At 45.7% G+C, this 24,108-nt stretch overlaps 1 protein-coding gene across 1 annotated transcript; it reads left to right on the top strand.

The window, feature by feature from the left end:
- Positions 1 to 6,789: 6,789 nt before the first annotated feature.
- Positions 6,790 to 22,476, top strand: LOC133420896 (protein NLRC3-like). Its single transcript, XM_061710779.1, has 7 exons — positions 6,790 to 6,954; positions 8,416 to 10,163; positions 12,894 to 13,061; positions 15,126 to 15,295; positions 15,407 to 15,577; positions 21,633 to 21,679; positions 21,783 to 22,476. Exons 1-7 carry the CDS (start codon positions 6,867 to 6,869, stop codon positions 22,331 to 22,333), a joined length of 2,943 nt encoding a protein of 980 aa, XP_061566763.1. The 5' UTR covers positions 6,790 to 6,866; the 3' UTR covers positions 22,334 to 22,476.
- The last annotated feature ends 1,632 nt before the right edge of the window (positions 22,477 to 24,108 follow it).

Raw genomic sequence — 24,108 nt, 5'->3', positions numbered from 1 at the left:
TGGAAATATGATATTAAGGTGGAAAAGTTACGTAGTGTCGCTTTAAGTACAGAAATAATTACCTGATATTTACCCATTAATTAAAGTGAAACTGGACTGTAAAAGAAAGCGTGTGTTGTTTCCATAATATTACCTGGTAATTGTAGATTATATTTATAAAGATTTGAACAATTGGAAAAACGTCTGATAATTAGCTCCCCTTTACCCCGCAATTAGAAAGCTGGACCACACCCCCTCACATATACCTCCTCACACACACCTCCTCACACCACCACCACCTTGTAACAAATACGCCAAAACAGGTGATCTATCAAATAGTTTTTTTATTCAAAAGGATAAAGAAAAAAATACAAAGTTCTGTATAAAAACATATTGTACAGTGTAAAACGTATTGCATAGTGTAAAACATAAAACTAGGCACAGTGTTGAAAATATAGGCACATTCAGTCAATCAATGCAACAAATATAAAATACAGTGCATTCAATAACGATATAACAACATATTTAGATCTCAGACTGGCATGTCAAGGACCCCAGTATTATCTGCATTTGGCCATCACCCTTAATCACAAAAACACGGGACGAACCACAATAAAATAACTTTTCATACGTTTCAACACAAAATATTACAAGTTAATCATTTGCTTGCATATTTTACCAACTCTGGAGCAGCATTAGCATGCTCGGACGGAACAATAGAATTACTGGGCAAGTAACTACAAGGTAAGTACCTGCCAATTGCCAGGTAAAACATGGTAACTATCAGGTTAATTACAATAGAGTCATTTACACCCTCGGGGGTACATGCACCAATCCATTGATAATACATAAATCAATAATGAATGGGTAAATACCCAGTAGTTATCCATGAAATGTATAGTAAATACAAGGTAACTACATGGTCATTGAAGTGTAATTATCTGGTAACTACCTCAAATATAGGTTATAATTTCCTGGTAGTTTGCAGAAAAATACTTAGTAATCACCTGGTTCTTACTTAGAAATAATTAATGTACTTTCAGAGTAATTACATGGTAAATTGACTGGTAGTTACCAATATTAACCTAGTAAATACCTGTAATTTCCCTCATAGTTCCCATCTAATGTCTTTGTAATTACCTAGTAATGTTTAGTTTAAACAACCAGGTATTTACCATGTAATTACATGGTAAATACACATAATTACATTGTACAAGGAAATATGTAATAATTACCTAGTACTTACTGGGTAAATTACCCAGTAGTTACCATGTAATTGCTTTGTAAATACCAGGTACTACTAGGTAATTACAGTGTAATTACCATGAAATTACCTGGTTATTACTGTACTGTAAAAGAAAGGGTTACCGATTATTTATTAGACTCTTCCTCCTCCTCCTCCTCCTCCTCCTCCTCCTCCTCCTCCTCCTCCTCCTCCTCCTCCTCTTCCTCCTCCTCCTCCTCCCCCTCCTCCTCCTCCTCCTCTTCCTCCTCCTCTTCCTCCTCCACAGGTGCAGCTCTGACTCATTCCAGGATCAGTTCAGTTGCGTCTCAGTTGGTTTTTCTTCAGACTGCAGAATCTTCATCTTCAACTCTTCGGACTGTTTTTAGAAACTGTAAGTTTGAACTTTTTCTTCAGGAACTTTCCTGTTAGTTTCTGCTCCGTCGTGGTTGGAGAAGGTTTTCACTGCAGACTTTGGTCATTCTTGTGTCTGAAGACAAATCTACATGATTGTTAGATGACAATATTATTATTGTATTAATTCTTTATCTGTTGGAGCCGTTTTGCATCAATGTGATTTATGTTTAAGAGGATTAATAACTTTTGTAAGACTCCTTTGCTTTGGTTGGTTTGGATATTTGTTCTAACCAGTGACTAGTCACAAAGCAGAATACTGCATTTCTATTGGCTGCTGTATGTAGAATAAATATACGGTAACTCAGTGAAAGATTTCAAGTCACTGGACCTTTGAGTTACAGTCTTTAGACCAGCATACTTTATTTTATTCATAAACGTTAAGGATTTGATTCTGTATTTAGTATGATTCTTCAGTTTTTGAAGTAAACATAGAAAAGAAGAACTTTGCGTTAAGACCTTTCCTTTCCGTCATCGGTGCAAAAACTTTTCTGGTCCAAAGCTGCTGCTGCTGCACAGATCAGAGACACAGTGATGATCAATGATGATTAGTTTTCTTCATCAATCAAACTGTGAGGTGTTTTTATTCCTGGAATGAAGCTGTCGTCTCCAGCATTAAAGTCAGTTTGGTTCCTGGAAGAAGTTGTTCTTTGGTGCTTGTGTAACTACTGAAGACGACGTATTTTCATCCAGAAGTCTTCCTGACTGAACTTCCAATAGCATCACTGTTGACACAGAAGCTCCCAGAGGTTCATGCAGACGGGGTTAAAAACAACAGGCTGATTAACTGAAACATTTTTACTGAGAGACGTAAAAGAAGTTTCTTCTCCAGGTCATAAGACTTCTTAATCAAGACACACCCAGCACTCTGGACTCTGAACTCTGTCAATCATCACACCTCATATCACATTTATTACTCGTTTGCACTGAATACGGCATGTTTATATCTCCTTATATTTGCACATTGAACCTTTGTCCCTGCAGATAAACCTCTGAGCTTCGTCACATTTACAGAAACAAGATTTTCAAGTTTCTGTAGTAAAAACTCTGTTCACAGAATCACCTCATTGTTGTTTCACACTTGTTCCAGCTAGTTAGAGCATGTTAGTCCTGGTGGAGGACAGGCTGATTACTTTGAGGCCGTTTCAAACATTTGGAGGATAAAGAAATAACATTAATTAAAGCTGCAAGCAGCGATGAACGGCCCTCCACCCTTGTGCACGTTCAGGCTGCAGTGGAAGCTTGTATGACTTGATGTAGATTCTTCAGGCATGGACATTTAGTGGATGACAGCACCCACGACTCTCTATACAAAACCATTCAAAAGTTATGGCAGAAAGTAGGAACTATCAGACATCGACCAATCAGAAGAAGGGGCGGGGCTAATTTGCACCAATTTTGTTCAAGAACTCAAAACCGAGTCCAATGAAACCACCCACGAGTCTTTATGTCAAACCATTCAAAAGTTATGGCAGAAAGTAGGAACTATCAGATATGGACCAATCAGATGAAGGGTGGGCGCACTTTTTTTGCATCTAGCGTAGCCACAGTAAAGCTTTTGACTGAGAAAAGTAATGCGCGTCGTCGCAGGATGGAGACGCACATTTTGATGTATAACACACCTGGGTGCACGTTACGGTTCGGGCGAAGAAATTGCATAAATTGTGGCAAAATTACACAATTAATTCAAAATCGCCGACTTCCTTTCCGGTTTCGGCCATGGCGCCAAGAGACTTTTCTTTAAGTTGCGACATGATACAGGTGTGTACGTGGATGTACCTCAAACCGTATTGTGGGGCTTGAGGCACAAAGTTTTCTAGGGGGCGCTGTTGAGCCATTTTGCCACGCCCATTAATGCAAACCATTAAATATCAAATTTTTCGCCAGGCTTGGTGCAAAATTTGGTGACTTTTGGGGAACGTTTAGAAGAAGGAAGAAGGAAAATTCCTACAGCTACAATAGGGCCATTGCACTGTAAGTGCTCGGGTCCTAATAATAGAGCCAAGTGACGTCAACTGCTCAGTAGAAGCAAAAAACACAAAAGAGGAACGAACCAGAGCTGGATCAGGTGGTCTGTGTGCAGCACCAGTGATGTGTGTTTCCTCTGCAGATGAAGGTGTGTGTGTGAGCTGATGTGGACGTGAATTCAGCAGAATGGACCAGTGTGAGGACGGAGAGGACGGAGTCCCTCCCTCTAAAACCTCTCTGTGTGGGGAACATGAGAGTCGGAGCAAAGCTCAGAGGTGAGATGGGCATCTCTAACTGTCCCTGACTCTTATGCATGTAGGAGCTCAAGACTCACATCACCAAACCTCATTATTACAGGAATCAACCTGGGCCTGGACCTGGACCTGGACCTGGACCTGGACCTGAACCTGGACCTGGATCTGGACCTGCACCGAGCTGTGTTTCCTTGAAGAGCGACCGATTAAAAGACTTGATAGTCTTCTTTGAAGGAGACCAACGTTCTGCTGGAAAGAGGTGAGTGCATCCAAACGCTGCAAATGATTTATGTTTAATCATTTTTTAATAGACTAAATATCTTTATCTGTATAACTTATTTTTCATTTAAATAGAATATGTACATTTAACTGTTGTCTTCTATCAGGGTCCATCAGAATGCAGACTCTCTGGAACATGAACCCAGCTGTTTGTCCTTGAAGAGCGACTGGTCAAAGGACTGGATACTTGACTTGAAAGGAGACCAACGTTCTTCTTCAGAGAGGTGAGATGTGTTTAAACACATTAAATGTATTTAAATCATGTATTTTCCTCTGGTTGACACATCTGGAGGTCTCACCTTCCAGAGGACTGATCCTGATGATGGTCCAGAGTTCCTCTTTGTTACGTCCCAGGCTAGGGGAACAGAGGCGCAACATAAGAATGAGGCAGCGAGAGATGGTTCACAACAAAAAGGCTGTATTTATTGTTGCACAGCTCAAGGTTCAACATCCAAAATTCAAATCAGTGCTAACCGGGTTAGCACAAAAGAAACAAAATGACGAAAATGAAGCTTCTTTTCGGGGTAAACCTAGGCCAAAACAACAAACAAAAGAAACTATCTTCTCAACCAGACTACCTAAGCCCTGGGAGGAAACAAAAGATCAAACAAAATTACAATATCTGAGCCTAACTTCCTAACTTAACAAAAACAGGAGAAAAAGGGGATCAAATTAAATGGCGGTTTACCCTTACTGCTTCGGTATAAAATAAAATACAGGCTACAGCCAGTTACAAAACCACACAGCTAATACAGCTAACTCAAACAAGAACTGCTCACAAGCAGACAGCAGACTAACACAGATCACAAATCGAGCACAGAACACAGCGAAGAGGATTGCCACACTGAACAGTAGCAGCCCTCTCATGCTGACTGAGGTGTGCTGCTTTTGAGCTGGACCAGCAGCTTGTTGTCAGCTCGTCAGTCTCATCTGCCCCAGCTGCAGAGGACCAATGGCTGCGGGCTGCGGCAGGAGGCGGGACCTGTCAATCTGAACTGTCAGTGGGAAAAACAAGATGGATCAAAACAGGAGTGCTCACTCGCCCAAAAAATACAGGAACAAAATATTAAGTAAAATTACACACTAAATCAAAGGCAGTAACGGCTGGGGGCCGTAACACTCTAACTGATCCTGATGATGATCCAGAGTTCCTCTTACTGATCCTGATGATGATCCAGAGTTCCTCTAACTGATCCTGATGATGGTCCAGAGTTCCTCTTACTGATCCTGATGATGATCCAGAGTTCCTCTAACTGATCCTGATGATGGTCCAGACTTCCTCTTACTAATCCTGATGATGGTCCAGAGTTCCTCTAACTGATCCTGATGATGATCCAGAGTTCCTCTTACTGATCCTGATGATGGTCCAGAGTTCCTCTTACTGATCCTGATGATGGTCCAGAGTTCCTCTTACTGATGATGATCCAGAGTTCCTCTTACTGATCCTGATGATGGTCCAGAGTTCCTCTTACTGATCCTGATGATGATCCAGAGTTCCTCTTACTGATGATGGTCCAGAGTTCCTCTTACTGATCCTGATGATGGTCCAGAGTTCCTCTTACTGATGATGGTCCAGAGTTCCTCTTACTGATGATGGTCCAGAGTTCCTCTTACTGATGATGGTCCAGAGTTCCTCTTACTGATCCTGATGATGGTCCAGAGTTCCTCTTACTGATGATGGTCCAGAGTTCCTCTTACTGATGATGGTCCAGAGTTCCTCTTACTGATCCTGATGATGGTTCAGAGTTCCTCAGCTGCTTCATGTCTCCATCAGTTGTCCGTCTTCTTGATCTCTAACGTTTCTTGGAGCAGAACTGGATCTTGTGAACGTGTGAATGAGCAGAGCTCTCACTGAGGTCACATGTTCTCGTTGGATCAGCAGGACTAGTAAACCTTCACCACCACCAGTCCTCTGATGGACTGTCCTCATCCAAACAGGACTTCATGGACCTTCAGCTGCTGTTTGTCTCTATGAGGACAGACATGATGTGAGCTAATTCTTCCTGGTTCCTCCACAGAGTGGACCAGCAGATCTCAGAGTCCCCCAGCGGTCCGTCTGTCCAGCAGGATCAGACCCAGCTGGACTCCATCTTTCAGGTCTGTACATGATCAACAACTGCTTCTCCTTCTGTCCTGATGTCCATCTGCATGCTGGTCTCTGGAGACCAGTGGACTGTCAGTCTGTCCATCATGGACCTGATGTCCATCTGCATGCTGGTCTCTGGAGACCAGTGGACTGTCTGTCCTTCATGGACCTGATGTTTGTCTCCATGCTGGTCTCTGGAGACCACTGGACTGTCAGTCTGTCCATCATGGACCTGATGTTTGTCTCCATGCTGGTCTCTGGAGACCAGTGGACTGTCAGTCTGTCCATCATGGACCTGATGTTTGTCTCCATGCTGGTCTCTGGAGACCAGTGGACTGTCAGTCTGTCCATCATGGACCTGATGTTTGTCTCCATGCTGGTCTCTGGAGACCAGTGGACTGTCAGTCTGTCCATCATGGACCTGATGTTTGTCTCCATGCTGGTCTCTGGAGACCAGTGGACTGTCAGTCTGTCCATCATGGACCTGATGTTTGTCTCCGTGGTTTCAGTCTGATTGTGTCCTCCATGTGGTCTTCTGTTCCAGCTGCTGGAGGAAGACATCGTCATGTTTGTGAAGGACGAGCTGAAGAAGATCCAGCAGGTTCTGAGTCCAGATTACCCAGAATCCTCAGAGAGTCAGGAGGAGGATGAAGATGAAGAGCAGATGAGCATCAGAGAAACACTCGTGAAGATCACAGTGAAGTTCTTGAGGAGGAGGAAGCAGGAGAAGCTGGCTGACCTCCTGCAGAGCAGTAAGACGTTTCTCTGAACATCTGAGCTGCTGGATAAACCACACCCAATGTCTCAGTAGATGATCATCATTCACAGATCAGACGCAACATTAAACCCACTGGAAGGTGGAGGAACTCAGCTCATCTTCTGTTAGGAACATCTCATTAATAGGGTCATTAATATCCCAGTAAATAACAGTTTTATTCTAAAGAGTTGAACCGTGTGGATTACATATTCAGTTCCAGCAAACACAAAACAAACACAACTTTGGTGTCTGAAGGGAATCCTAGAGGAAACACTGTTCTTTTTTTTAAGTATTTTTTATCCCCGATATTTTCCCATTTTCGTCACCCAGTGCTCCTACCTAAGTGACAGTCCTGGGGCCTCATTTAAAATGGACTGCGTAGGATTCTAAAAGTGCACGTACACTCAAAAGCCGAAAATGCCTTGAGCAAAAAAAAATCCGGATCAATAAAACCAGTCCAGCTGGAAGGGTGCGCAGCTGAATCCGCCTCATATCCCGCCCTCTACACGCCCACCTTTTACCATAAATGCATATGGATGAGCCTACTGAGCATGCGCAGTGGCTTCCTGCAGCCTGTTTGGCGTCAGAATGAATGAGATGTGTCGAGCAACCGTGACACTGACTTTCACGGAGACTCAGATCAAGATGTTGTGGATGATATGGAGGCCAGGAAAACCACATTATTTGGTGGTCACAGTAAAAGTTAGAATAAGTATATAAATAGTATACAATAAAATAAAGCGATTGAGTGGCAGCACGCCGTTGCTGCCCGTTAGTGCCACGACGCAATTTCCACTGGGGATAGGGGGGACATGCCCCCCCCCCACACACTTTTCAAAATCCCCCCCACTTTATACAGTTTAAAAACTAACGGTAGGCTCAGCCTGTGATTGCAATTCATCCAGACTCTCTGTGCGAAGGCGGGCGATGCAAAGACGGGATGGGACCCGCTCCCCCTCCTCCCTCCCGTCTCTCCTCAGAGCTGCTCAGGGCTGATTTATGGTTCCGCGTCAAACCAACGCAGAGCCTACGGCGTAGGGTTCGCGGTGACGCGCACCTTACGCCAGACCCTACGGCGTAGGCTCTGCGTTGTTGTGACGCAGAACCATAATTCCGGCTTAAAAGTAAACAACATGCGCGAAAGTACCCGTGCATGACAGGCAGACACATACGGGGAGAAGAGACTATTTCTTTAATTTTTTTTTTTTTTTAAACTTTATCCGTACGAACACAATTGTTATATAGTCCAACTTTCCTTATTTTAATCAGAACACTTTCTTTTTTCCTCTTCGGCGTGGAGTAGTGGGCCCTGGGCGGCACCGTGTGAACCAAGCGCCTCTCTCACGCTTACAATAAACAACAGGTGCATAGCTGATATGACTGTTTTGAGAATGAAGGACATTTCAGGACACAAAACGTATTTTTTCTTCCTTCACTTCATTTCATCTTTATTTAGATACCGTTGCTGCCGTTTGTCAATCCAAACTCAAAGATCAGCTGCAGAAGAAGCACCAGCATGTGTTTGAGGGGATCATTAAAGCTGGAAAGAAAACCCGTCTGGAGCAGATCTACACGGAGCTCTACATCACAGAGGGAGGGACTGGAGAGGTCAATGAAGAACATGAAGTCAGACAGATTGAAGCAGCTTCCAGGAAACCAGACAGAGCAGAAACAGCCATCAGACAGGAAGACATCTTTAAACCCCCACCTGGAAGAGGAGGACCAATCAGAACGGTGTTGACGAAGGGAGTGGCCGGCATCGGGAAAACAGTCCTAACACAGAAGTTCAGTCTGGACTGGGCTGAAGGCAGAACCAACCAGGACATCCAGTTCCTGCTTCCATTCACCTTCAGACAGCTGAATGTGCTGAGAGAGAAGAAGTTCAGCTTGGTGGAACTAGTTCATGGATTCTTCTCTGAAACCAAAGGAATCTGCAACTTCGAAGAGTTCCCGGTCGTGTTCATCTTTGACGGTCTGGATGAGTATCGACTTCCTCTGGACTTCCACAACTCTACAATCGTCAGTGACCCCAGAAGGTCCACCTCAGTGGATGTGCTGCTGACAAACCTCATCAGGGGGAACCTGCTTCCTTCTGCTCGTCTCTGGATCACCACACGACCCGCAGCAGCCAATCAGATCCCTCCTTACTGTGTTGACATGGTGACAGAAGTCAGAGGGTTCACTGACCCACAGAAGGAGAAATACTTCAGGAAGAGGTTCAGAGATGAGGAGCAGAGCAGCAGGATCATCTCCCACATCAAGACATCACGGAGCCTCCACATCATGTGCCACATCCCAGTCTTCTGCTGGATCACTGCTACGGTCCTGGAGAACGTCCTGGAAGCCAGAGAGGGAGGGGAGCTACCCAAGACCCTGACTGAGATGTACATCCACTTCCTGGTGGTCCAGGCCAAACTGAAGAAGGTCAAGTATGATGGAGGAACTGCGATGGATTCACACTGGAGTGAAGATACCAGGAAGATGGTGGAGTCTCTGGGAAAACTGGCTTTTGAGCAGCTGCAGAAAGGAAACCTGATCTTCTATGAACCAGACCTGAGAGAGTGTGGCATCGATGTCAGAGAGGCTTCAGTGTACTCAGGAGTGTTCACCCAGATCTTTAGAGAGGAGAGCAAGCTGTACCAGGACCAGGTCTTTTGCTTCATCCATCTGAGTGTTCAGGAGTTTCTGGCTGCTCTTCATGTCCATCAGACCTTCATCAGCTCTGGAGTCAACCTGCTGGAGGAACAAAGAAACACCGACCTCCATCAAAGTGCTGTGGACAAGGCCTTACAGAGTCCAAACGGACACCTGGACTTGTTCCTGCGCTTCCTCCTGGGTCTTTCACTGGAGACCAATCAGACTCTCCTACGAGGTCTGTTGGAACCAAAACAAAGAAGTTCACAGAACAATCAGGAAACTATCAAATACATCAAGGAGAAGATCAGTGAGGATCTGTCTGCAGAGAGAAGCATCAACCTGTTCCACTGTCTGAATGAACTGAACGATCGGTCTCTGGTGGAGGAGGTCCAAGAGTCCCTGAGGTCTGGACGTCTCTCCACAGATAAACTGTCTCCTGCTCAGTGGTCGGCTCTGGCCTTCATCTTACTGTCATCAGGAGATCTGGAGGTGTTTGACCTGAAGAAGTTCTCAGCTTCAGAGGAGGCTCTACGGAGGCTGCTGCCGGTGGTCAAAGCCTCCAAGAAAGTTCTGTAAGTACCAACAGGCACATGTTGGATCTCTGGGCCCTCATTTATCAATCGTTCGTACGCACAGATCTGTGCGTAAAGCGTGCGTAAGAACATTCCCACGCAAAGTATGGTATTTATCAACATGTACCTGTGCGCAGAAACACGTGTAAATATACGCACAGCTCCGACCATGCGTACACACAAAACCTAGTGGTAGAACAGTGAAACTACAAATAGAACCCAGCAAAAGAGTCACAGTGTTCAGCGATCTCAAACTTCACATGTGAAGTTTGAGATCGCTGAACTGTGACTGAACTGGGAACATGTGCACATGTTCCCCGTTTCCTCCAATTAATAAAAATTCTCCATTAGTAATTCAGACATTTTGAATAATTGGTGTGACAAGCTATAAAAGACAGCTTTGGCAGGACGACCAGAAAAGAAAATACAAGTACCATGGCTTATGTGGCAGTGTTGGAGGATTTGGAGAACCGAGCGCGTTTTCAAAGAGCGCGCTGATCTGTTGATCTGTGAGAGCACGGAGCGGCTTCTCAGCAGGTAGCGTTTCCCCAAAAACATTCCGATGGATTTATGCCGTGATTTACAACCTATAATGGAGCGAGAGACAAAACGCAAGCCATCCCAGTCACATCCAGCTCCTGTCCACCCTGGGATTTTTTGCCACCGGAACATTTTGACACTAAGCAAAATCATGCCGGCAGTGTTGGATCCAATAATTTCTCTGGCCCTAATTTACACCCAGTTTCCATAAACACATCACCAACAAGCCCAAATTAAACGAGGATTTCATGCCATTGCCGGATTCCCAAACATAATTGGAGCTATAGATTGCGCCCACATCGCCATAAAAGCACCATCACATAATACATTCAGTTACGTGGACATGAAAGGATTTCATTCAATCAATGCACAAATAATCTGCGATGCAACTATGTCTCTGTTTCCCGTCGTTGCCCGGTGGCCTGCAGGAACGCAACACTCATTTATTCTGCAGAACAGCTCGGTTGGTGTTTGCACCTCCAAGCAGGAGCTTTAGACTCCAACCAAATATTAATTTATATGGATAATCTTCCAAGAAATATATCAAACATGGTCAACATAGTTATTTTACAAGCTAAATATCACATACATAAATGCAAATGGAATAACAGAAAACCCTCCATTGTACATCTGAAAAAATGAATGTAAACTGTACTTAGCGTCTCTAAAACCGATCCGTGAAAAAAACGATATTGCCAAAAGCTTATATGAAACAATGTCTTTGTTTCTTTATTTTTATTAACACACTTCCCATAGCTTGTCAGTAAATGTATCTTTTTTTTTATTTTTGCTCTCAACAACCCCCAAATGTTGAATATCTGTTGATAATTGATTATTTTGTTTCATTTGACTTTTGTTGTGAACCCTACAGAATTTTGTTCAATAAAGTTTGAAAACCTCCAAGCGGGAGCTGTTGTTGCTCCATATATGGTCAATTGGAGGCGTTTCTGAATGCAATTGACGGTAACCATGCACGAGCACGGCAGTTAAGAACAGGTGGGATTTATCATCACTGATGTGCGTACGACCAGTGTCCGCACGTTTGATAAATCCGGATTTTTTTGTACTTACACACATTCTAAATTTTATTCCTACGACAGGATTTAGAACCTTTTCTACGAACGGTTGATAAATGAGGGCCCTGGAGTGGAGGCTGGTTTCTGACTACGTCTGGTTTTACCTCCACATTTCATGTTTTCTTCACTTGTTTGGGGTCTTTTTTTCAGCACAACCTCACATGAGTGAGTTTGCGCTGGTTCTATCATTTCCAGAGACTTTAATGTCACACTGGACCTAAAAGACCAACAGAACAGCTGGAGACACAACTACATTTTCTTCCATGACAGTGAAATAACCTGGTTGTTGTTCTTCTCTTCCGTCTGCAGACTGAGTGGCTGTCACCTCTCAGAGGACATCTGTCCACTTCTGTCCTCAGTTCTCAGCTCTCAGTCCTCCAGTCTGACAGAACTGGACCTGAGCAACAACCACCTGCAGGATTCTGGACTGGAGCAGCTGTGTCCTGGACTGGAGAGTCCACACTGTCACCTGGAGTCTCTCAGGTCAGGATTCACTCAAGTCTTTTCCTGCTGACTGCCTTGCAGCAGATAATTCAGTTCAGTCCAGTTTTACTGGTAGAACCCACTTCACTACAAACTCACCTCAACACTCCACACAGAAATCAAAGGTTTAAACCTCAGTGTGATCTAATCAGTACCATATTATTGATTCTTGATTAATGCAATCTTGATTAAGTTAGGGAAACAACACTTTCTCTCCATCTTTCTGGATGTTAGCTTTAAAACCTGCAGTTGTGAATTAAACCACGGGGCCGATATGCTCGGACCTTTGACCTTCTTTTCCTGAGGGACGACACCGTCCAACGTTGTTGACACTGAAGCTGTAGTTCTGTCAACAACATCATCCAGCTGTGCAGCAGCAGGATTCAGGATTCCAGCAGAATATCTCCTTCCACATGCTGTTTCCCTGGAGAAATCCAGGATTACTGCGTTTAGCGACGCTGGGTCACTACAACCCACTGATGACCGTTACCGTGACGATGAGGGATGAGGGATAAGGGAGTGGTGCTGGATGACCATCAGCTGAGCCGACTGTCCATCAGTCATGTTACAAATAGATGTAATGTTTTCTATAAACTCTCCTGACGTGACACATTCACCGTCCTCAGAGCTGTCGTGGACGTGAAATCAGCCATGAGCTGGTTTTTGTAGCCTCTAGCGGCCAGTCGAGGAACTGCAGCGAGTCAGAGTTCCTCATGAGGAGTGAGATGGTCGGCGCTTGGTCTCCACCTGGACAGCCAGCGGTGAAGGACGACATGCCGTCAAACATGTCACCGGTCAGATTTGAGGTCCAGAGAAAACCCCGGAGTCCCACATTGTTTTGGTAGAGTTACACAGCGGTACCACACTAACTTAGTGTTTTAGTGGCCAGGTGCGTACCCCAAGTTCACGGCAATAAACATGTGACCAAACCAATAAATGGAGCGCTAATCAGTGATGCAGACAGGAGAGACGCGCTACAACACACAGGCCGCAACAGGAAGTGATGCAGAAGGCCCTGCAGCGTCATGGGGACGTGGTATCTGTCAGAAGCTGCATCAACGTGACCGTCAGTTTTTATCCTCTGGTCAAAAGCAGAACGTGGAGAATCATCCAGAAACACTGGAGGAGGAACCAGGGATTCTTCATCCCACATCCTCACACCTTGGAGGTGGAACCTCCGTCTGTACAGCTGTGTGTCCGCATATCCGTCCATCGAGGTGAACATTTCCTTTCTGGACCAGGATGAGCCGACGTCTTCCAGTCCGGTTTTCCTGCTCATCACAGTACTGAGACCGTCCTTGTCAAGGTGTTCAATGACATCCACATAAATGCAGACTGTGGAAGAACCACAGTGCCGGTACTATTGGACCTCAGCGCAGCATCTGCTACCATTGTTATAGTATTTTACTAGAGCCACTGGAGAACTGGGTCGGACTTTATGGACCAATACTTGACTGGTTTGAGTCTCACTTAAAGGACAGGGATGACTTTGTGTAAACGTGTAACTTTACATCAGAATCAACATAAATTAAATGTGGGGTTCCCCAAGGTTCTATCCTAGGACCCTCGTATTTAACATCTACAAGCTTCCGCTAGCTCAAGTAATAATACACAACAAGATAAGTTACCATAACTATGCAGATGACACACAGATGTACATTTCAGTGTCACCAGGAGACAATGAGCCCATACAAGTGTTGAGTAAATGCAGAGAACAGATCAATAAATGGATGTGGGATAATGTTCTTCAGGTGAACACAAACAAAACTGAACTAGAAGTTTTTGGAACAGAAAAAGAGCGTTTAAGAGTCGGCACACAGCTTTAGGTGTTACAGCTACAAACCACTGATGAGACCTGGAATCTGGGTGTAGTCATGGACTCAGACCTGAAATCTGGGTGTAGTCATGGACTCAGACCTGAAATCTGGGTGTAGTCATGGACTCAGACCTGAAATATGGGTGTAGTCGTGGACTCAGACCTGAAATCTGGGTGTAGTCATGGACTCAGACCTGAAATCTGGGTGTAGTCATGGACTCAGACCTGAAATCTGGGTGTAGTCATGGACTCAGACCTGGACCTCCAGAAACATAAAAACATGGACAAAGTCGTCCTTCTATCACCTGAAGAACATCTCCAGGATCAAGGACTGATGTCTCTGCAGGACCTTGAAGAACTCATCCATGTTTATCTTCAGTGGACTTGATTCCTGCAACGGCGTCTCCACAGGTCTGACTAGCTGTCAATCACACAGCTGATCCAGAACGCTGCTGGTTCTCACCAGAACCAAGAAGGTGGACACATCAGTCCAGTTCTTTACACCGGTTCCCTGCACCTCAGAGAATAGACTCTATAATACTTCCGGTAGTTTAAAAATCTCTGAATGGTTTAGGACCAAAATACATCAGAGACTTGTTACCATAGCAACCACCCAGACCTATCAGGTGTCCTGGTCCAGGTCTTCTCTGTGTCCCCAGAACCAGAACCAAACATGGAGGAGCAGCTTTCAGCTTCTATGCTCCACAGATCTGGAACAAACCTCCAGAAACCTGCAGGAACTGAAACCCTCAGTTCCTTTGAACCAAGTTAAAACTTGTTTGTTTACAGCCTTTGGTGGATTATTGAAACTATTCTGAATTTAACTTTAAGCAATGATAATATTATTTCTTGTTGTAACTCTAGTTTAAGTCTAACCTTTATTTTCATGTTTTTCTCATGTAAAGCAGCTTGAATTGTTGCTGAAATGTAATTTAACAGAAACTTTACTAAAGACCAGCAGAACAGTTGGAGACACAACTACATTTTCTTCCACAACAGTGAAATAACCAGGTTGTTGTTCTTTTCTTCCGTCTGCAGACTGAGTGGCTGTCACCTCTCAGAGGACATCTGTCCACTTCTGTCCTCAGTTCTCAGCTCTCAGTCCTCCAGTCTGACAGAACTGGACCTGAGCAACAACGACCTGCAGGATTCTGGACTGGAGCATCTGTGTCCTGGACTGGAGAGTCCACACTGTCACCTGGAGTGTCTCAGGTCAGGATTCATTCAAGTCTTTTCCAGGTCCAGTGAACATGCTGCTAAACGTGTCTGCAGCAGGACACTTGAGCAGAGAACATGCAGCAGACCTGTGTTGTGTGTCTGCAGGCTGTCAGGCTGTCTGATCTCAGAGGAAGGAAGTTCTTCTCTGGTCTCAGCTCTGACCTCCAACCCCTCCCACCTGAGAGAGCTGGACCTGAGCTACAACCATCCAGGGGAGTCAGCAGGGAAGCTTCTGTCTAGACTGGAGGATCCCCGCTGGAGACTGGACACTCTCAGGTAGGACACTCTCATCTAGGACAATCTCAGGTAGGACACCCTCAGGTAGGACACTCTCAGGTAAGACACTCTCAGGTAAGACACTCTCAGGTATAACACTCTCAGGTAGGACACTCTCAGGTAGGACACTCTCAGGTAGTACACTCAGGTAGGACACTCTCAGTTAGGACAATCTCAGGTAGGACACACTCAGGTAGGACACACTCAGGTAGGACACACTCAGTTCGGACACTCTCAGGTAGGACACTCTCAGGTAGGACACTCTTGGTAGGACACTCTCAGGTAGGACACTCTCAGGTAGGACACTCTCAGGTAGGACACTCTCAGGCTGGACACTCTCAGGCTGGACACTCTCAGGCTGGACACTCTCAGGCTGGACACTCTCAGGTAGGACACTCTCAGGTAAGACACTCTCAGGTAGGACTCTCTCAGGTAGGACACTCTCAGGTAGGACTCTCTCAGGTAGGACACTCTCTGGTAGGACACTCTCAGGCTGGACACTCTCAGGCTGGACACTCTCAGGCTGGAAACTCTCAGGTAGGACACTCGGGTAGGACACTGTCAGGTAGGACACACTCAGGTAGGACACTCTCAGGTAGGACACTCTCAGGTAGGACACACTCAGGTAGGACACTCTTGTAGGAAACTCTCAGGTAGGACACTCTCAGGTAGGACACTCTCAGGCTGGACACACTCAGGCTGGACACTCTCAGGTAGGACACTCTCAGGCTGGACACTCTCAGGTATGACACTCTCTCAGGTAGGACACTCTGAGGTAGGACACTCTCAGGTAGGACACACTCAGGTAGGACACTCTCAGGTAGGACACTCTCAGGTAGGACAATCTCAGGTAGGAGACTCTCAGGTAGGACACTCTCAGGTAGGACACTCTCAGGTAGGACACACTCAGGTAGGACACTCTCAGGTAGGACACACTCAGGCTGGACACTCTCAGGTAGGACACTGTCAGGTAGGACACACTCGTAGGACACTCTCAGGTAGGACACTCTCAGGTAGGACACTCTCAGGTAGGACACACTCAGGTAGGACACTCTCAGGTAGGACACTCTCAGGTGGGACACTCTCAGGTAGGACACTCTCAGGTAGGACACACTCAGGCTGGACACACTCAGGCTGGACACTCTCAGGTAGGACACTCTCAGGTATGACACTCTCTCAGGTAGGACACTCTCAGGTAGGACACTCTCAGGTAGGACACACTCAGGTAGGACACTCTCAGGTAGGACACACTCAGGTAGGACACTCTCAGGTAGGACACACTCAGGCTGGACACTCTCAGGTAGGACACTGTCAGGTAGGACACACTCGTAGGACACTCTCAGGTAGGACACTCTCAGGTAGGACACTCTCAGGTAGGACACACTCAGGTAGGACACTCTCAGGTAGGACACTCTCAGGTGGGACACTCTCAGGTAGGACACTCTCAGGTAGGACACACTCAGGTAGGACACTCTCAGGTAGGACACTCTCAGGTAGGACACTCAGGTAGGACACTCTCAGGTAGGACACTCTCAGGTAGGACTCTCTCAGGTAGGACACACTCAGGTAGGACACTCTCAGGTATGACACTCTCAGGTAGGACACACTCAGGTAGGACATTCTCAGGTAGGACACTCTCAGGTGGGACACTCTCAGGTGGGACACTCTCAGGTAGGACACTCTCAGGTAGGACACTCAGGTAGGACACTCTCAGGTAGGACACTCTCAGGTAGGACACTCTCATAGGAAACTCTCAGGTAGGACTCTCTCAGGTAGGACACTCTCAGGTAGGACACTCTCAGGTAGGACACACTCTCAGGTAGGACACTCTCGGGTAGGACACTTTCGGGTAGGACACTCTCGGGTAGGACACTCTCGGGTAGGACACTCTCGGGTAGGACACTCTCAGGTAGGACACTCTCAGGTAGGACACTCAGGTAGGACACTCTCAGGTAGGACACTCTCAGGTAGGACTCTCTCAGGTAGGACACTCTCGGGTAGGACACTCTCGGGTAGGACACTCTCAGGTAGGACACTCTCAGGTAGGACACTCTCAGGTAGGACACTCAGGTAGGACACTCTCAGGTAGGACACTCTCAGGTAGGACTCTCTCAGGTAGGACACTCTCAGGTAGGACACTCTCAGGTAGGATACTCTCAGGTAGGACACACTCAGGTAGGACACTCTCAGGTAGGATACTCTCAGGTAGGACACACTCAGGTAGGACACTCTCAGGTAGGACACTCTCAGGTAGGACACTCTCAGGTAGGACACTCTCAGGTAGGACACTCTCGTAGGAAACTCTCAGGTAGGACACTCTCAGGTAGGACACTCTCAGGTAGGACACTCTCAGGTAGGACACTCTCAGGTAGGACTCTCTCAGGTAGGACACTCTCAGGTAGGACACTCTCAGGTAGGACACTCTCAGGTAGGACACTCTCAGGTAGGACACTCTCAGGTAGGACACACTCAGGCTGGACACTCTCAGGTAGGACACTCTCAGGTAGGACACTCTCAGGTAGGACACTCAGGTAGGACACACTCAGGTAGGACACTCTCAGGTAGGACACTCAGGTAGGACACACTCAGGTAGGACACTCTCAGGTAGGACACTCTCAGGTAGGACACACTCAGGTAGGACACTCTGAGGTAGGCACTCTCAGGTAGGACACACTCAGGTAGGACACTCAGGTAGGACACTCTCAGGTAGGACACTCTCAGGTAGGACTCTCTCAGGTAGGACACACTCAGGTAGGACACACTCAGGTAGGACACACTCAGGTAGGACACTCTCAGGTAGGACACTCTCGGGTAGGATACTCTCAGGTAGGACACACTCAGGTAGGACCCTCTCAGGTAGGACACACTCAGGTAGGACACTCTCAGGTAGGACACACTCAGGTAGGACACTCTCAGGTAGGACACTCTCAGGTAGGACACTCTCAGGTAGGACTCTCTCAGGTAGGACACTCTCAGGTAGGACACTCTCAGGTAGGACACTCTCAGGTAGGACACTCTCAGGTAGGACACTCTCAGGTAGGACACTCTCAGGTAGGACACTCTCGTAGGAAACTCTCAGGTAGGACACACTCAGGTAGGACACTCTCAGGTAGGACACTCTCAGGTAGGACACACTCTCAGGTAGGACACTCTCGGGTAGGACACTCTCGGGTAGGACACTCTCGGGTAGGACACTCTCAGGTAGGACACTCTCAGGTAGGACACTCTCAGGTAGGACACCCTCAGGTAGGAGACTCTCAGGTAGGACACTCTCAGGTAGGACACACTCAGGTAGGACACTCTCAGGTAGGACACTCTCAGGTAGGACACTCTCAGGTAGGACACTCTCAGGTAGGACACTCTCGTAGGAAACTCTCAGGTAGGACTCTCTCAGGTAGGACACACTCAGGTAGGACACTCTCAGGTAGGACACTCTCAGGTAGGACACTCTCAGGTAGGACACACTCTCAGGTAGGACACTCTCGGGTAGGACACTTTCGGGTAGGACACTCTCGGGTAGGACACTCAGGTAGGACACTCTCAGGTAGGACACTCAGGTAGGACACTCAGGTAGGACACTCTCGGGTAGGACACTTTCGGGTAGGACACTCTCGGGTAGGACACTCTCAGGTAGGACACTCTCAGGTAGGACACTCTCAGGTAGGACACACTCAGGTAGGACACTCTCATATAGGACACTCTCAGGTAGGACACACTCAGGTAGGACACTCTCAGGTATGACACTCTCTCAGGTAGGACACTCTCAGGTAGGACACACTCAGGTAGGACACTCTCAGGTAGGACACTCTCAGGTAGGACACTCTCAGGTATAACACTCTCAGGTAGGACACTCTCAGGTAGGACACTCAGGTAGGACACTCTCAGGTAGGACTCTCAGGTAGGACACTCTCAGGTAGGACACTCTCAGGTAGGACACTCTCAGGTAGGACACTCTCAGGTAGGACACTCTCAGGTAGGACACTAGGGCTGCAGCTATCCAATATTTTAGTAATCGAGTATTCTACTGAAAATTCCATCGATTAATTGAGTAATTGGATAAAAACATATGTTTGTTTAGTTAAAGAGCAATTATAAATATACATTAAAGCTGCAAGCAGCGATGAACGTTCCTCCACCCTTGTGCTCGTTCAGGCTGCAGTGGAATCTTGTATGACTTGATGTAGATTCTTCAGAACTGGACGTTTAGCAGATGACACCACCCACGACTCTCTATATCAAACCATTCAAAAGTTATGGCAGAAAGTAGGAACTATCAAATATGGACCAATCAGAAGAAGGGGGGGGGTGCTTTTTGGTGTCTATCATCGCCATGGTAACGCTTTTCACGGAGAAAAGTAATGCGCGTCGTCGCAGGATGGAGACGCACATTTTGATGTATAACACACCTGGGTGCACGTTACGGTTCGGGCCACATTAACGGCTGAAGGAATGGCATAAATTGCGCCAAAATTACACGATTAATTCAAAATGGCCGACTTCCTGTTTGGTTTGGGCCATGGCGCCAAGAGACTTTTCTTTAAGTTGCGACATGATACAGGTGTGTACCGATTTTCGTGCATGTACGTCAAACCGTATCGTGGGGCTTGAGTCACAAAGTTTTCTAGGGGGCGCTGTCGAGCCGTTAGGCCACGCCCATTAATGCAAACCATTAAATATCACATTTTCCGCCAGGCCTGGCTTGGTGCAAAATTTGGTGACTTTTGGGGCATGTTTAGGGGGAAAAAAGACCCTCATTTCATCGGAAGAAGGAAAAAAAAACAAGAACATTTCCTACAGATACAATAGGGCCTTCACACTGTAAGTGCTCGGGCCCTAATAGGATGTTAGATGTTAATTGACTGTGGCAGGGTGGAGGAGCAGCCACTCAGGAGATTGGGTACAGGTGTATCCAATCAACCTCTCCACCCTGCCTCCCTTCATAAGGAGCAGCTGCACTCCAGAGAGGGGCTGCTGCTGCTGGGAGAAGGTTCTGCTGCGCACGTGTGTCTTGGGTGTGTCTGGAGAAAATAAAGAGTTCCTGCACTGAAAACCTGTGTCCTCTGTCCCGTCGGTCGGCCCCCATAGCACTAGCCCTGCTACATTGACATTACTAAAACTAAATTATATAATCCAGTAGGTTCATGGCTTTGCATTTCTAAACCCTGAACTTACACCAGTCGACCAAATTCACTGCTTTTCCTAAAAAAAACTAAGGATCTTACCAAGAAATGTTCTTATTTCTAACCTAAAAATGCCATTACACCTGATAACACACATCACTTAAAAGGTTAGGTGTTTTCCCCACGTGTTTCAATTGAACTTTCATTTGTGTCAAGCTAATTTTAAGTTCCAGTTAGGTTTTAAGTTAAAGTCTTGATAAGATTTTGTGTTTTGTGTTTAAAATATAATTCTGAGCCCTGCTGTATTGGAGCACATTAGCCACCAGCGCTACTTGATGTTTTATCCATCAATGACTACAGAGATAAAACTGAAAACTACCCAGTTAGCTTTATTACCTTTTTATTTTTCACCCTCATCTCTCTACAGCTCTGTGTTTTTACAGATTAAATGTGTTAGTCGCATCGACAGTCGTCATAATTAATAGAAACCTAGCCCTCCACAGGGCTAACGTTATGTTAGCAAGGTACCGTAACGTTAATCTCATTCATTAGCGCTACGTTAACTTAATTTTATCGTGTCTGGGTGACGGTCCTCCCTCTGGGAGTAACAGGGTGTTGGTGGAGAAGCTGCAGCGTTGAGGACGTGCTGTTGTATCAGCTCTGTCTTACAGTCAGTACTGGAGTTGAGGGGGGATGAGGGGAGATGGCATCCCCCCTGAAATAAAAACATTCCAAATCATCCCCCCCTGAAATAAAAACAGTCCAAATCATCCCCCCCTGAAATAAAAATGGTCCAAATCATCCCCCCTGAAATAAAAACGGTCCAAATCATCCCCCCTGAAATAAAAACGGTCCAAATCATCCCCCCCTGAAATAAAAACGGTCAAAGACCCAATCCCAATACTGAGCTGGTCTGATCCTCCTCCTCCTTCCAGGGTGGAGCCTGCTGGACAACGATGGCTGACACCAGGTCTGAGGAAGTGTACGTGTGTTTTTATTCAACCATCTTCACTCCTTCATGAGTCCATCAGTGATCAATAACTGATCAATAATAACTGCAGCTGCTTGTTTGTTCTCTCCATCAGATTCCTGTCGACTCACCGTCGACACAAACACAGTCCACAACGACATCAAACTGTCTGACGACAACAGGAAGATGATGTTGGTGGGGGAGGATCAGTCGTATCCTGATCATCCAGACAGGTTTGATTACTATCATCAGCTTCTGTGTAGAGAAGTTCTGACGGGTCGCTGTTACTGGGAGGTCCAGTGGAGCGGAGAGGTTTCTGTATCAGTGAGTTACAGAAGAATCAGCAGGAAAGGAAACTCTGTTGACTGTGGGTTTGGAGGAAACGATCATTCCTGGAGGCTGGACTGTTATCCAGGTGGTCGGTACCGTGTCTATCACAATAAAAGACAAACATCCACCACCTCATCATCTCCATCTTCAGACTCTGGCAGAGCAGCAGTTTACGTGGACGTTCCTGCTGGAACTCTGTCCTTCTATGAAGTCTCTGACAGACTGATCCACCTCCACACCTTCATCACCAGCTTCTCTGAACCTCTCTGTGCTGGATTTGGATTCTACAGGTCCAGGTCTGGTTCTGGTTCCTCAGTGTCTCTGTGTCCAGTTTAGTCTCCAGAGTCTCCGGTCAGAGAAACCGTCTCTGTTGGATCCTGGACTTGGACTCTGGTTCTGGTTCCTCAGAGTCTCCATGATGAAGATGATGATGATGATGATGATGATGATGATGAAGATGATGATGATGATGAAGATGAAGATGAAGATGATGATGATGATGATGATGATGATGATGATGATGATGATGATGATGATGGTGGTGATGATGAAGATAACAATCACCGTTTGTTTATTTTTCTTGGTTTGGTTTAGTGTTTTTATTTGATATTTTTCACCTGTAAATACTATTATTTACTGGAATGTTGACGTTTGATCATAAATGAGATTTTCACCTCATTATTCTTGTTTTATTCTTGATTCTGACTCTGTCTCGGGGCGGTTTAGAAATGTAAATTCCTCATTCACTGGACCCACAACTTTCACACGCTCATCCATTTTCACTTCTCCGCTACTATTATTATCTGAACTAACTAAAACAAAATCTAAGTACAATTCGATTATGACACTTGATTCCAAATGTAGTTTTCCAACAAATTGTAGTATTTTCTCCTAAAACGTGGTTTAGCGGTTAATAAACCATCCAGTTATCAAATGTTCATAAACAGACATAACTGTGCTGGCGTCTGATTTATAAACATCATCATTTCATCTGGAATAACCAGAGTGTTAAATATCAGAAATGAATCTTGGATTAAAAACAACATTCTTTCCGTGTCATGGGTTATTGAAAGCTCCTTCTTCCACATGGGGAGGTTTTAACAACATTTATTCTGTGACGCCCTGTTGTCTAGTGAAGTCTTCAGTCGGGTCATTTAACTGTATATTCATGTAACTCGGAGGTCTTTTCACTGTCTTCTTTAATTCCACTGTTTCACTCACATCTTTGTTTCATCTCTGTCCTCCGTGTGTTTTTCTCCACAACATCTGGTTCTCTGTTCGGGCTCAGCAAGCTGCACTTCTGGATGGATATTTGGAGGAAAACTGGACCTATTTTGTTTGGCAAATAAATGTCACTTTTATGTCCAATATGTTATAATATAAAGGAGAATAATTATAAAGTAATCATATAAATATGACTAATATACAGTGGCGATTTTGGTCTGTAAATTTTGGTGGGGCCATGCTGGAAAATCTTATGCAATCAGTATCAAGTGAGAGAAGGGACCACAGCACCTTTGACCACAAAATTGAAGCTGAATAATGCCATCATCACACAAACAGTGCCAATCTAACGACATATATTATCATATCAATAGCGCTACCAAATGGGCACTGTTCAAGAGCTCATATCAAATACTCAAGATCGAAACAGCAACGTGACAACAATAAAAACACAATGCACAAGCACGACCGTGCACGAGCATGGCGTGTACGGCGCACATGCAATACACAGCAATTAATAAAGCCACCACAGAGAGTATACCACAGCCAAACAGCCATTTCAGCACCACAGACAGGTAAACAGCTCCATCAGCGTCGGGGAGCCCACGTGAGGTTGTGTCCCCCCCACACCCACACCCACACATGTATCACCAGTTGCGCATTACACAAAGTCCACTATAATTCAAAGAATATAAGTACATGGTCAGTTCCACTATAAAAATCGGTTAGACTCACCGGAACTCACAAGGAAAGCAGTAGAGCGCCTTTTTTGACGAGCTCCCGGTTAACCAGAGTTTCCTTTGAACCATTCCTTATTAAATGTCCTGGTTTTGTCTTTTCCGGCTTGACAAATGGTTAAATCATCCGGTCGATGTGGTCCCAAACGT

Source organism: Cololabis saira, chromosome 20 (assembly GCF_033807715.1).
Source record: "Cololabis saira isolate AMF1-May2022 chromosome 20, fColSai1.1, whole genome shotgun sequence".
Taxonomy (NCBI): domain Eukaryota; kingdom Metazoa; phylum Chordata; class Actinopteri; order Beloniformes; family Belonidae; genus Cololabis; species Cololabis saira.
This window is presented reverse-complemented; position numbering and strand designations above follow the sequence as displayed.